Source organism: Oncorhynchus nerka, linkage group LG15 (genome assembly GCF_034236695.1).
Source record: "Oncorhynchus nerka isolate Pitt River linkage group LG15, Oner_Uvic_2.0, whole genome shotgun sequence".
NCBI classification, from domain to species: domain Eukaryota; kingdom Metazoa; phylum Chordata; class Actinopteri; order Salmoniformes; family Salmonidae; genus Oncorhynchus; species Oncorhynchus nerka.
In genome coordinates, this window is record NC_088410.1 from 74,635,074 (window position 1) to 74,650,081 (window position 15,008).

Consider the following 15,008-nt stretch of genomic DNA (forward strand, 5'->3'; position numbering starts at 1 on the left):
TCACTAAGTGAATGATGACATTATACAATAAAGATATATAAGCTGGAGGATCTTTATAGACAGATTGTACTCAATATGAGTTTCAGTGAAATGGCCAGGATGTTTTTAATTTTCCATTGCATGTTACTGAGGCCTTATGAAGCAAGAGGGCTTGCCAATGGGTCTCCCCACTTCCTTTGTGTCTGTGTGTGTACGTGTGACTGTGTGTGGATGTGCGTGCGTGTGGCTGTCACTATGTTTGTCTGTGTGTGTACGTGTGACTGTATGACTGTGTGTATGTGTGGTTGGAGCACATCTAAAAAGGGACTCCTTATCTCTTTTGCTGCAAGCCTGTGAGGTCACAGGTTTCAGAAACTCCCAGTTTGTCAAACTGCCTTCTCATATATGTCAGCACTTTTCTGTATGTGTGTTTCTTCTGTCCACTGCGCAGCAATGGGAAACCAGTGAGTACAGTGCTTCTCTCAATACGCTTAACAAGGGCGAATGCTGCATGTCAAATAGCTCTTAGGAATGTGGTTATGGTTATATCTTTTTATCCAAAAAGCCTGCACAATCCTGTTGCCTCCCGGATATGTCGCTGGGCGTCTTGACGTTTCCTGATGAATGCAAACGATCTAATCAAACAGAAAAGCTTGTTTCTCTCAGAACATTGTTGGGAGCTCTACCTGCATGTGGTCCTCTTCAACTTCCCTTTATAACTTCTCCTATCTGCTCCTGTCCGCTGTTATGCAAGTCTCAAGCCCTACTGTTTTTATATAAAATAATCCTTGTTTGTTTTAAGACACTTATCCCTTGCTCTTTTGGAACTCTTTCTATTGTTTTTGTTCCTTTTGAGAGCTCAACTTCAGCTCTATAAACCTGAATAGGTTAATATGTACATTGTATTGTATTGTGGGTCTTGGATAAATCTACATTTGTCTGTGTTCATTGGCCTGTCCTCTGTCCTGTTCAACTGAGTTGCAGAAGTGTCTCAAGCATTTTGGAGCATATGCTTATATGCATACGCTGATACTCTATACCATATCTGAGGGAAGTAGGGGTGCTGTAGGTGCTGCAGCACCCCCTGATAAAATGAAATAATGTTTTCTAAATTATATAATTACTCCTGACTGAATTTGGGCATCACACGCTCCAAACAACGAACGACTTGCTACCATAGAAATATAATCCATAGACCCCAGCTAGCACATAATGTTCTGAGAGCCATATAATTATTAGAACTGGGTGAGAGCGTGATTGTCCTTTGATTATTTTGCATACATCCTTCCCATAACGTTTTCTACAGGTTTCCTCATGGTTTTATTTAAAGTAATGTTCTCAAACTGTTCAGATAACATTAGGAAACAATGTTCTTCTGTGGGAATTTCAGTACAGCATAACGCTTCTTCGTGGTTCTATTTAAAGTCATGTTCTCAGAACATTGAGAAACAACGTTCTTTTGTGGGAATTCCAGTACTTCAGCATAACGTTTTCTACAGGTTTCCTCATGGTTCAATTTAAAGTCCTGTTCTCAGAACATTAAGAAAACTTTCCATAAAAAAACATAAGAAAATATTATTAACGTTCTTGAATGTTATTTAAAAACATATACATTCCGTTCTCAGCATCAACAAAACTCTATCATCTATCTTGTTAAGTGTGTTCAGGTGTGTTGGCCGCGTCCACAAATTGGCCAAACCTGATCTTAATGAGTGCTTGTTTCCTTTGAAATTAGGGTCTGTTTGAACAGACAAAAATGAACAGCTTGGTATGGGTTAAAAAACATTGCATGCTAGCTCCATCCTGGTGGTGCAGTGGCCTAATTCCATGGATAAAGAGCAGAAGATCATAGGTTTGAATATCACTGACGCCATGCCACAATAAAAAAATGTATAATAAATGCTTAAGCAAATGCATTTATATCTCATTTCGAATGTGTTCTGTGTTCAAAACAGTTACCCCAAACTAGCTAGCAGTGTTATTAAAAGTCTTATTTGAACTTGTTCTCAGAATGTTATTTAATTACCTTCAAATAACCTATTATTTTTGTTATCAGAATGTTAATAAAATCTCATAGGAAAACTTTCAGGGAACCATAGAAAAACATTCTCAGAACCTCCCTGCAACCTAAAAATGTACATTCACAAAACAGACAACATTTTCACTTCTGTTCTCAGAACGTTAAAAAAATGTTCAGTTTTAAAGGTCAGGAAACTTATAGCTTCGTTCCCAGAATCAATGGGAAACCAAAAATGTACATTCCCACAATTTCTAAGGAACCAAATATGCTAGCTGGTAAGGGTTTTGGAACCTCACCCTGGTAATTTAACTGGTAAATGGGTATGCTCCAAATGGCTGTTAATCCTGACTTGAATGGGTTCTATGGATTCAATTTCTCTTTGCACTGTCAGTGAATAGCTAAAGGCCTTTTGCAAATGTCATAATACCATAGTGGAAAATACCTTTGTAAAGCAAATGGCTACTGCTAAAACGAGAACACTAATTTGTCAGTAGAAGCTACCATTTATTTTGTCAACACCTCGGACGAACAGCACTTTTTTTTTCAAAGTCGCTCAGGCCTTTGTTGAGACCATCACCAGTACGGTGAGAGGCCTAGGCTACCCCTATTCATGCTATCTTCATCATTGGGTGAGTCAATGCCACTGGAAAGTTGATTTAGTAGCTTACTCTTGCCTATAATATTTATATATTTACTCCTATTATTGTACAATCTGTGTGTCTCTTCTTTTTTTAATTGGTAGTAGTTACAGTCTTGTCTCCCGTACGGACTCGGGAGAGGCGAAGGTCGAGAGCCATGCATCCTCTGAAACACAACCCAACCTAGCCGCACTGCTTCTTGACACAACACACATCCAACCCGGAAGCACCAATGTGTCAGGGGAAACACCGTACACCTGGCGACCTGGTCAGCGTGCACTGCGCCCGGCCCACCACAGGAGTCACTAGTGCGCGATTAGACAGGATATCCCTGCCGGCCAAACCCTCCCGAACCCAGACAATGCTGGGTGTCATGGTCGCGGCCAGCTGCGACAGAACCCGTGGCTCAAACCCAGAATCTCTGGTGGCACAGCTAGCACTGCGATGCAGGGCCTTAGACCACTGCGCCACCCGGGAGGCCCCGTATCTCTTCTTTTTATTGGCCCTGAGTCAGGTCAAGACCAAGGCCCGGTTTGGCAAAAACACCTTAAAGTTCAATTAATCTCAGAACCATTGGATCCTATGGTTCTATCAATGAACTTTGCTTAAGATGTTTTTGGGAAACCGGGCCCAGGGCGATTTTATTTATCCGTTTGACAGTGTCAGAGTAGCCACTCATTTTGGTCCTTTATGTAGTATTAACAAATATTCTGATAATGTCTCCTAAATGACGTATAATTGCATGAAATGTGTTTATATAAGGCCACATTTTTCTCTAACCTGCTAAGATTTCTCCCCCAACGTTTCTCCGTAACTGTATGCCACTAGGCAAATGAAATAGATAGAATGTGTTATTATAACAGGAAAAACAGCACTTCCAACTCAAAACATCTTCCTGCGGCTAAGCTGTATATTGTACTGTATAAAACCCATCTATTTTGCCAGTACAGTGGATAAACATATTATAATACATCACATCGACACACAGTGTGACAAAGTTGCGTTAGGAGGTAGGTGGAGGAGTCAGGCGCAGGAGAGCAGAGATGTCTGAGATGCGTACTTTTAATAGGCAAGTCCACCAAATACAGGTATGGCACAATCCAAAAGTCAAACGCCCTCGACAACAGAGACACCTGTTACTCACGCAAAGAGGAACAAACAAGCTCCTAAATAACACACTCTTATTAAATGTGTGAAACAAAAAAGAAATAATAATCGGGCCCAACCTCACTGAGCAACATCACAAAATAAAACAATCCAGCACAAACCTAGGCAGGCAACAGGGTAAATATATACACACAGAAATTAAGGCAAATGAAACCAGGTGTGGAAGAACCAAATACAAAACAAACAGAAAAGGTTAAAAGGATCGGTGATGGTTAGTAGGCCAGCGACGCAGACCGCCGAGCGCCGCCTGAACAGGGAGAGGAACTACCTTCGTTAGAAATTGTGACACTTAGACTTTAACAGTGGTTAAGGTAGAGGTACAGTATAAGAAGACACCCTTTAATAGAGAAATTATAATCCATGCCATTGCCAACTTTAGCAGCTTTGATTTTTCTGAACAACATTGCTCTTGGCCAGTATCTCTTTGCAGTGCACCTGTGTCAACCAAGGGCACATAACACAGACACTCAGAGAGCATATAGGCTAGGGCTGCGTCAATACTTTCCTCTCTGCTTACTTTCCTTCAACTGCTCTGATCTATAATAAAATGGACAGGTTTTAAGCGAAAATACCCTTGTACATTTCCACCATGTTACTCTCAGCTATCCCGTCTTCTCAGCTCAGTGCAGACCAGGAAGAGGAGAGCAGAGGAAGCCACTAGACTATTGAGATGCTGCACATGCTACCAGACCAGAAATGCCCAGAAGACTGAAGACCTGTGTTACTAATGAGAGTAACTGACAGGGCTCTCTCTTTCTCTGTCACACATTTGACTAGACTTCCTCTTACTGCTTCCCCAAGCAGATTGCTTTCCATACTGGTCTATGATGTCTACTTCTAATTTCAGTTCCTTTTATTTGTATAGCTTTCAGTATCTACGTTTTTTCCATCAACAACTTTTCTGCGAGTATAGTAACACCATATCAAAATCACAACAGCTGTGATAGAAACAGGTTGTTTCGGTACAATTTTCTATATGATAATTTGTTCATTCGACATGGTGAGATCTTTTTGTGTCGCAAAAATTAATTATGCATGAAATATTGATATAAAAACCATCCTATCGAAGCAAACTTTCAGTCACACGATGATATGGTGTGTGGTCCTCCCACGACGACTTGGGAAACCATGCAATTTATTAGGCTATAGATTAAATAATTTATGATGAATTTACCAGGGTGGTGAAAGTGCAAGGTTATCTTGATGCTCCTTTCCAATAAATATTCAGGGTCTTATTCTGGTGACATGACGATTGATGCTTAACTGCTGTTTGACAAATACAAATATTATCCATAATAATCTCATCACATAGACTAGCCTAACCGCACAGCCTACCCGTACTGTATCTGCGAGCTGTTGGCTAGAGCTCACGTGCCAAGACCAGAGTAGACAATGTTTAATATTTAATGCAACAGTTTGTGACAAAACTATCATTAGAGTTAAAAATGTGATGGAAAAACATTGAACTTTTAATTTTGAGTGCTTAATGCACTCTTGGCAATACATCTCTTCCATTTGCACAGACCTGGTGGCGTAGCAGGACATTCAAGTCACTGGCAACCAAGAGGTGGTGAGCTCAAATCCCAGAGTCCCAAGTGTGCTCACAGTGAAGAATTTAACCAAAAAAATCCTTTGACTAAAAGTATCAAGTTCACTCAACAAGTCGTTAAATCCAAATGTGTCAGTTTCACTTACTAAGTTGAAGTAACTTTAGATTAACTTAACATTAGATTTCGATTGTTTCCCTGCTGCTTTAAAGTTCTAACTTTTTAAAGTTGACTCAAATCTTTTTTTACAATGCAGAAAGATTGTCTGTGAGGACTAATTGTAGTAACACAGAAATTGTATAATGTTTGACCTAGTTGTGGTTGTTTTATTGGTTGAATCATAACTGCATCTACTATCCACAGTGTTTTGGTTTAAAAGTCTAGTCTCTGATACTTCTCGTTGGTGTTCGGACTGGTAAGAATAGCAAAGCGAGATGTTGAAGGGAAGCTTAAGTTTCGTTGATTCAGGATGCTATGAGGTTAAGGAAGAATAGGACTGACAACCCTTGTCACCTGAAGCAGTTTGTAAAAGTTTGTCCGTTCTGTGTGAAATATTTATGGTTGTATGTGCCTGACTCACCTTATGAAACTTAGTTTCCAGGTAAGTCTAACACAATTGTGTGTCAAACAAAAAATGTCCAAAAGATGTCCAGTCCAGTGACTTTTCAGTCATCCCTTATCACTTGGTCTTTAAATCCTTTTCAGTGTGACCCTGTAAAACAACACATTTCACTGCACCTATCCAGTGTATGTGGCAATAAAGCATATATTTGACATTTTATTCTCTATCTTATCCTCAAACACAAAGAACTCTTATCGTTTAAATTTCAACTCATACCTAGACAAATATTTGGGTATGCAACTATCCAGAAAGAGTGTCTTGTCTTAACAGTTTTTTCCGTTGTTTAAAAAAAAATCAGTTTCTCTCCTCTTCTCCAGTATTGTAGCCGACCGACAGAAAAGAAAGATGCCTTTGGGTGACGATGGACATTCCTGGAAGAAGAAAACATCAGATGTGAAAGAAAACTACGACTTCAAGGAGATCCTGGGGACGTAAGTGCTGAAATCATATCTAATTTTGTTGTTGACAATATGGTTCAAGAGTGTCTGAGCCTTTTTACCATCCCTCTACTCATGAGAACACCCTGAAGAGTTCACCAGTGTTATTCAGCTGCAGGCTACAGAACTATAACTATAACTACAGAGGGACATTTGTAAATGTTTTCTTTACCTGTACTTATTGAATTTGTATGTTTGACATGACTACCTCTTTAGGTATAACGGTCTTGTTTAATGCAGGCCACAGTGGACAGTGTGTGGGTAGAAAGTGATTGGGGGATATCGTCTTCGCGTAAAGCCCTTAGATCAGGAATCTAGCTTGGTGATATGCCCATTGGTGGTCATTATTAATGCTGAGGTCTACTAGCCTATTGGGAAAATTGGCCATGATTTTAGATCACATTGTTTAGTTGCGTGTGCAAGTGCGTTCGTGTGCTTGCGTGCATGTGTGTGCGTGTGTTCCTGTGTTCGTGCGTGGGTACATGCTTGCATGCACATGCGTGTGAACATGTGTGTATTTGTGTCCGTCTAGGCTCTCATGTCTCTTTTGTACGTGTCTGTCTGGTCCAGTTGATAATGTATTCTAACAGCAGCTCTGGGGTATATATACTGTATGATATAACTTGCCCTGCTCCGAGCAGAGCTTTGGCGCGTCACACGCATTTTCACTGAATTATAAACGGCCCGGGGGATTTTACACTTTTGCTTTTAATATTTAGCTTTTTATGCAGTTTCCAGAGTGTGTTGTGTTTCATGTCTTTATGTGATTATAGTGGAAATTACAGCAATGGTGTGCTAGATATTCTGTATCACATTAAGTATGAAAGTACAAGCTAAAATAGAGATTTTTTTTTACAGAGCTGACATCAGCTGTTCTATTTTGACATACAGTGCCTTCAGAAAGTATTCACACCCCTTGACTTTTTCCCACATTTAGTTATGTGGGGCGGCAGGGTAGCCTAGTGGTTAGAGTGTTGGACTAGTGTTGGACTAGTAACCGAAAGGTTCGAATCCCCGAGCTGACAAGGTACAAATCTGTCGTTCTGCCCCTGAACAGGCAGTTAACCCACTGTTCCTAGGCCTTCATTGAAAATAAGAATTTGTTCTTAACTGACTTGCCTAGTAAAATAAAGGTAAAATAAAAAAATAAAAAAGTTACATCCTGAATTTAAAATAGATTAAACTGAGATTGTCACTGGCCTAAACATAATACCCCATAATGTCAAAGTGGAATTATGTTTTTAGAAATGAATACAAAATAAAAAGTTGAAATGTGTTGAGTCAATGAATATTCAACCCCTTTGTTATGGCAAGCCTAAATAAGTTCAGGAGTGAAAATATGCTTAACAAGTTACATAATAACTATAACATAACATAAATATTTAGTTATTAACTTTAAAACATTCACAAGTGCAATACACTAAATTAAAGCTTAACTTCTTGTTAATCTATAAATCGTGTCCGTTTTCAAAAAGGCTTTACAGCGAAAGCACACCATATAATTATGTTAGGTCAGAGCCTAGTCACAAAAAAACACAGCGATTTTCCAGCCAAAGAGAGGAGTCACAAAAAGCAGAAAGAGAAAATGAATCACTAACCTTTGATGATCTTCATCAGATGGCACTCATAGGACATCATGTTACACAATACATATATGTTTTGTTCGATGAAGTTCATATTTATATCCAAAAATCTAAGTTTACATTAGCGCGTTGTTCAGTAATGTTGTGCCTCGAAAACATCCGGCAAATTTGCAGAGAGCCACATCAATTGATAGAAATACTCATAAAAGATACAAGTGTTATGCACATAATTAAATATATACTTCTCCTTAATGCAACCTGTGTTGGATTTCAAAAAAGCTGAGTACAGCGCTCAGACACAAAAACAAGCCATACAAATACCCGCCATAATGTGGAGTCAGTAAAAGTCAGAAATAGCGTTATAAATATTCACTTACCTTTGATGATCTTCATCAGAATGCACTCCCAGGAATCCCAGTTCAACAATAAATGTTTGTTTTGCTCGATAAAGTGCATAATTTATGTCCAAATACCTCCTTTTTGTTAGCGTGTTCACAAATCCAAACTCACGAGGCGCGGGCAAGTCCAGGCAAAAGTTCAGACGAAAAGTCCTAAAAGTTATATTACTGTTACGAATCCATTTTGGCCCGACAGTCTAGGGTGGATGGTAATGAGACCCGTAACATAACTCATGCAAATTCTAATAGTGACAAAGTAAAAGTGCGAACGAAATAACCAAGACATCTGAAATCTACCGTCAAACTCAGGGTTTATTGTAAAACACACGGTAATGGAGGGGGGGGAGGAGCAGGAAAAGGGGCTGAGCTGGACCCAAGGAAAGAAACAATACGTTTTCAAAAACACCCCTAAGCTAGACTAGCCTACTTTAACAACAGCTAACTAACTAACCAAAAATACAGTGGGTGGTCCGCCCAGTTCTAACTAGTGTATTTAACAAAGTCTACCTACGGGTAGTGTATGCCCATGGGCGACTTGTCTTGGTTTCCCCTTTTCCCACAAGCAAACAAACACCATAACCAAAAACAATACTCACAGGTGAGGACAAAGTGCTATGGAGGTGCTCAAACAAAAGAGAGGTTAATACACAAAGAGAGAGTGAACCACAGATACCTACAGACATGGCATTTACAGAGCGATTGAGCTCTAGAGCAAACAACTGATGGGGTTTTAAAACCAAGGGAAAGGAACTGTGATTGGGTAGGAAACAGGAGGAGGTGTGTCTTCTGATTGATGATTGGATTGGTGACTGAGTGATGATTTTCACCTGTGAGGGGAGAAGGAGAGAAAAGAACACAGGATACACACACACACAGACACAGGATACCTGTATCCGTAACAATTACAGTTCGTAGAAACATGTCAAACGATGTATAGAATCAATCTTTAGGATGTTTTTATCATAAATCTTCAATAATGTTTCAACTGGACATTTCCTTTGTCTTTAGAAATGCAATGGAATGCAGGTCGCTCTCACGGCCACGTGCGTGACCAGCTCATGGCCTTCTGCCAGACACCTGGTTGAAACAGCCCTTATTCTCTCCCCCTTCACAGTAGAAGCCTGAAACAGGGTTCTAAAGACTGTTGACATCTAGTGGAAGCCTTAGGAAGTGCAATATGACCCCATTTATACTGTATTAGAAAGGCAATGAGTTGAAAAACTACACACCACAGATTTCCCACTTCCTGGTTGGATATTTCTCAGGTTTTCGCCTGCCATATGAGTTCTGTTATACTCACAGACATCATTTAAACAGTTTTACTGTTTGGAGTGTTTCCTATCCAGATATACTAATGGTATGCATATATTAGCTTCTGGGCCTGAGTAGCAGGCAGTTTACTCTGGGCACGCTTTTCATCCGAACATGAAAATGCTGCCCCCTATCCCAAACAGGTTAACATGATTTTTGAATGGCTACCTTATGTCTGTACCCCACACATACAATTACCTGTACGGTGCCTCAGTCAAGCAATGAATTTCAACAGCAAATTCAACCACAAAGACCAGGGAGGTTTTCCAATGCCTCACAATGAAGGGCACCCATTGGTAGATGGGTACAAAAAATGGAGACATTGAATGAACCTTTGAGCATGGTGAAGTTGTTAAACTCTCTCGTGTAGGGGGCAGCATTCAGAATTTTTAAATGAAAAGCATGCCCAAATTAAACGGCCTGCTACTCGGGCCCAGACGATATGATATGCATATAACTGGTAGATTTGGATAGAAAACACTCTAACATTTCCAAAACTGTTAAAATAGTGCCTGTGAGTATAACAGAACTGATTTAGCAGGCGAAAACCTGAGAAAAATCCATCCAGAAAGTAGTTTTTTTTGGTTTTGTAGTTTTCTATTCAATACCATTACAGTATCCATTGACTTAGGACTCAATTTGAAGTTCCCATGCCTTCCACTAGATGTCAACAGTCTTTAGAAATCGTTTCAGGCTTGTATTCTTATAAATGACGGAGTAAGACCAGTCTGAACGAGTGGACTCTAACGTGACGCCAAGTTTTTTCAGGCGCATGTGCATTTCTTGTATACCTTTTATATTGACAACGTTATTGTCCGGTTGAAATATTATAGATCATTTAGGCTAAAAAACAACCTGAGGATTGAATATAAACATCGTTTGACATATTTCTATGAACTTTACGGATACAATTAGGATTTTTTTGTCTGATTGTTTTGACTGAGTTTGAGCCTGTGGATTACTGAAGAAAACGAGCTAACAAAGCGGAGGCTTTTGGATATAAAGAGACTTCATTGAACAAAAGGAACATTTATTGAAAATGTCTTCTGATTTCCACCATATGAAGATCATCAAAGGTAAGGGATTAATTTTATCTCTATTTCTGAGTTTTGTAACGCTTCTGCTTGGCTGGTTACTGTTTGTAATAATTTGTCAACTGGGCTATGTTCTGGGCTAGGTCTGTTCTGGGCTAGGTATGCTTTCGCCGAAAAGCATTTTCTAAATATGACACTGTGGTTGGTTTAACAAGAAGTTAATCTTTAAACCTATGTAAAATTTGTTTTGTTTTCTGAATTTTTATAATGAGCATTTCTGTAATTGAATTTGGCGCTCTGCAACCTCACTGGATGTTGGCCAGATGGGACGCTAGCGTCCCACATACCCTAGAGAGATTAATTACACTTTGGATGGTGGGTCACTACAAAGATACAGGCCTCCCTCCTAACTCAGTTGCCGGAGAGGAAGGAAACCGTCCCACAGTGACCGTACTTACATATCCCAACCAGAAGCCATGGATTACAGGCAACATCTGCACCGAGCTAAAGGCTAGAGCTGCTGCTTTTAACCTCTTGCTTCTACTTGGGACGCTTGCGTCCCAACTAGAGCTCTGGAAATGCAAATGCGCTACGCTAAATGCTAATAGTATTAGTTAAAACTCAAAAGTTCATTAAAATACACATGCAGGGTATCAAATTAAAGCTACACTCGTTGTGAATCCAGGCAACAAGTCAGATTTTTAAAATGCTTTTCGGCGACAGCATGAGAAGCTATTATCTGATAGCATGCACCAATACACTACAACACAAAAGCACAGCAGGGGACGTAAACAAAATAATTAGCATTTCGGCGTTACACAAACCGCACAATAAAATAGAAAACAGTCATTACCTTTCACCATCTTCTTTGTTGGCACTCCTAGATGTCCCATAAACACTATTGGGTCTTTATTTCGATTAAATCGGGCCATATAAAGCCAAGATATCGTTATATGTAGACTGTGTGATAAACGAAAAAAACAGCGATTTCACAACGTAACGTCATTTTTTAAAATTCAAAAAGTAGACGATAAACTTTCACAAAACACTTCGAAATACGTTTGTAATGCTACTTTAGGTATTAGTAAACCTTAATAAGTGATAAAAATCATCCTTAGGCGATGTAAAAATCATTAGCTGTCGTCTTGGAAAAAATTTCACGAGAGAGCTCTTCCGGAATGATCTGGGCGGAGACCGGAGGTAAGTGGTGCCCCTGTTTCGGTTCAACCAAGAATCAAAGATGATTCAATTCACAAGACTCTAGACAACATGGGGATGCTGTGGGAGTTGAATGCTCGGTCTTATCTAATTCGGCTCACTGTTAACAATTGCTGGAAGTGGCGCAAGGATATTTATTTCCATTTTCTGTGATCAGGTTTTCCTGCGCTTTCCGATGTAACGCACGTTATGTTATAGCCACAGTCGTGATTTAACCAGTTTTAAAAACGTCCGACGGTTTCCTATCCACACATTCTAACCATATGAACGTACTATATTCCTGGCATGAGTAGCAGGGCGCTGAAATGTTGCGCGATTTTTAACAAAATGTTCAAAAAAGTAGAGGGTCGACTTAAGAGGTTAAAGAGCGGGACACTAATACGAGCTAAATGCCTTTTATGCTTGCTTCGAGGCAAGCAACACTGAAGCATGCATGATAGCACCAGTTGTTGCAGACAACTGTGTGATCACGCTGTCCATAGCCAATGTGAGCAAGACCTTTAAACAGGTCAACATTCTCAAAGCTGCAGGGCCAAATGGATTACCAGGACGTGTACTCAAAGCATGCGTGGACCAACTGGCAAGAGTCTTCACTGACATGTTCAAGCTCTCCCGGACCTAGTCTGTAATACCTACATGTTTCAAATAGACCACCATAGTCCCTGTGCCAAAGAAAGTGAAGGTAACCTGCCTAAATGATTACCGCCCTGTAGCAATCACGTCAGTAGCCATGAAGTGCTTTGAAGGGCTGGTAATGGCTCACATCAACACCATCATGAAGGAAACCCTAAACCCACTCCAATTTGCATTCCGCCCCAACAGATCCACAGATGATCTCAATCACACTCCACACTGCCCTTTCCCTCCTGGATAAAAGGAACACCTATGTTGGAATGCTGTTCATTGACTACAGCTCAGCAAATCTCATAACTAAGCTATGGACCCTAGGACAAAACACCTCCCTCTGCAACTGGATCCTGGACTCCCTGATGGGCCGCCTCCAGGTGGTAAGGGTAGGCAACAACACATCTGCCACGCTGATCCTCAACACTGGGGTCTCTCAGGGGTGCGTGCTTAGTCTCCTCCTGTACTCCCTGTTCACCCACGACTGAGTGGCCAGGCACGACTCCAACACTATCATTAAGTTTGCTGACGACACAACAGTGGTAGGCCTGATCAACGACAACGATGAGACAGCCTATAGGTAGGAGGTTAGAGACCTGGCAGTGTGGTGCCAGGACAACAACCTCTCCCTCAATGTGAGCAAGACAAAGGAGCTGATCGTGAACTATACGAAAAGGAAGTCCGAACAAGCCCCCATTAACATCAACAGGGCTGAAGTGGAGCGGGTCGAGAGTTTCATGTTCCTTGGTGTCCAAATCACCAAAAAACTATCATGGTCCAAACACACCAAGACAGTCGTGAAGAGGGCACGACAAAACCTGTTCCTCCTCAGGAGACTGAAAAGGTTTGTCATGGGTCCCCAGATCCTCAAAAAGTTCTATAGCTGCACAATCGAGAACATCCTGACCGGTTGCACCTCCTCCTGCTATGGCAACTGCTTGGCATCTGACTGTAAGGCGCTACAGAGGGTAGTGCGTACGGCCCGGTACATCACTGCGGCCAAGCTTCCTGACATCCAGGATCTATATACTAGGCGGTGTCAGAGGAAGGCCCAAAAAATGGTCAAAGACTGCAGTCATCATAGACTTCTCTCTCTGCTTCTGCACGGCAAGCGGTACCAGAGCGCCAAGTCCAGAATCAACAGGCCCCTTAACAGCTCCGATCCTCAAGCCATAACACTGCTGAACAATTAATCAAATGCCCACCCGGAGTATTTACATTGACCCCCCTTGTTTTTACACTGCTGCTACTTGCTGTTTATTTTCTGTGCATAGTCACTTTACAAATGACCTCGACTAACCTGTACCCCTGCACATTGACTCGGTACTGGTACCCCCCTGTATATAGCCTCCTTATTGTTGTGACATTTTCTTGTGTTACATTTAGATTTTTATTTATTTTTTATTTTATTTTATTTAGTAAACATTTTCTTAACTCTATTTCTTGAACTGCATTGTTGGTTAAGGGCTTGTAAGTAAACATTTCACGGTAAGGTCTACCTACACCTGTTGTAATTGGCGCATGTGACAAATAAAATTTGATTTGAAACCGCTCTGGGATTTCACCATGTGTGTAGAAATTTTTTTGAATTCAGGCTGTAACATAACAAAATGGGGAATAAGTCAAGGGGTATGAATACTTTCTGAAGGCGCTGTAGTCCCTGGTGGAGGATAACATTTATCCTAATAATAATAATAATAATTTAATTTATTTATATTTATTTTGTATTCTTCCGTGATGTTGTTTGCCTGCTCAGTGTGTCGACGTGTCCACTGACCCCTGACCCAGGAAGTAGTTAACAGAGGGGCCCTGGTGCCCTTTCCCTGACAGCATGGAAGAGAGAGACCGGCAGGAACCAGAAGTTACAGGAGAGACAAACTATATTCATGCAGGAGCCAGTTCTAGTGAGGAACTTTATATTAAGAAGGCCTTGCAGTACAGTGTCAAGTGAGATAAAATTATAAATATTATATCCATATCTTCGCTTAGGTCAGGTCATTGGTAAAGAGGAATGAAAGGTTGAAAGAGACTAAATGTCTAGCATGTACAAGAAGCAAACAGAGAGAAGAGCCAGGAGTTTGCATGAGATACATGCAGGAGGCCAGCTGTAGCTCCATCAGAGTAGTGCCTGTGTCAGTGCCAGTTGTAGCTTCATGAAGCCATTCCTTTCAACCACTTTGTGTTTAGGTTCGAGGGGTCTGCCTTCTACACCAAAGCGTTGACTAATCCAGTCGACAGGGCCTTTCAACAGGGTCTACTCTCTTCATTTAGCCCTGAGTGGTGGATAGATAGGTGGCTCTGTTCCCCCTCTCAATACCAATGATGAGAATATTGTTCCCTGTGTGTGTGTATGTGTGTGTGTGTGTGTGTGTGTGTGTGTGTGTCTGATGTAAGGAGTTTTTTTTTTTTACAATGTTTTTTAACTTTTTA

The 15,008-nt window shown here is 40.7% G+C and overlaps 1 protein-coding gene across 2 annotated transcripts in view; it reads left to right on the top strand.

Annotated features, from left to right (window-relative positions):
- Nucleotides 1–15,008, top strand: part of LOC115143304 (calcium/calmodulin-dependent protein kinase type 1-like) — a 55,071-nt gene that overhangs the window by 1,657 nt on the left and 38,406 nt on the right. Inside the window, exons 1-2 of one of the 2 annotated variants that reach the window (XM_065001900.1) lie at nt 431–443; nt 6,291–6,404. In XM_065001900.1, the coding sequence (XP_064857972.1) occupies nt 433–443; nt 6,291–6,404 (125 nt within the window). In that variant the 5' untranslated portion in view covers nt 431–432. Of the gene's footprint in view, nt 1–430; nt 444–6,290; nt 6,405–15,008 lie in introns of those variants that run through there. The other variant, XM_029683565.2, reaches the window with a different exon arrangement.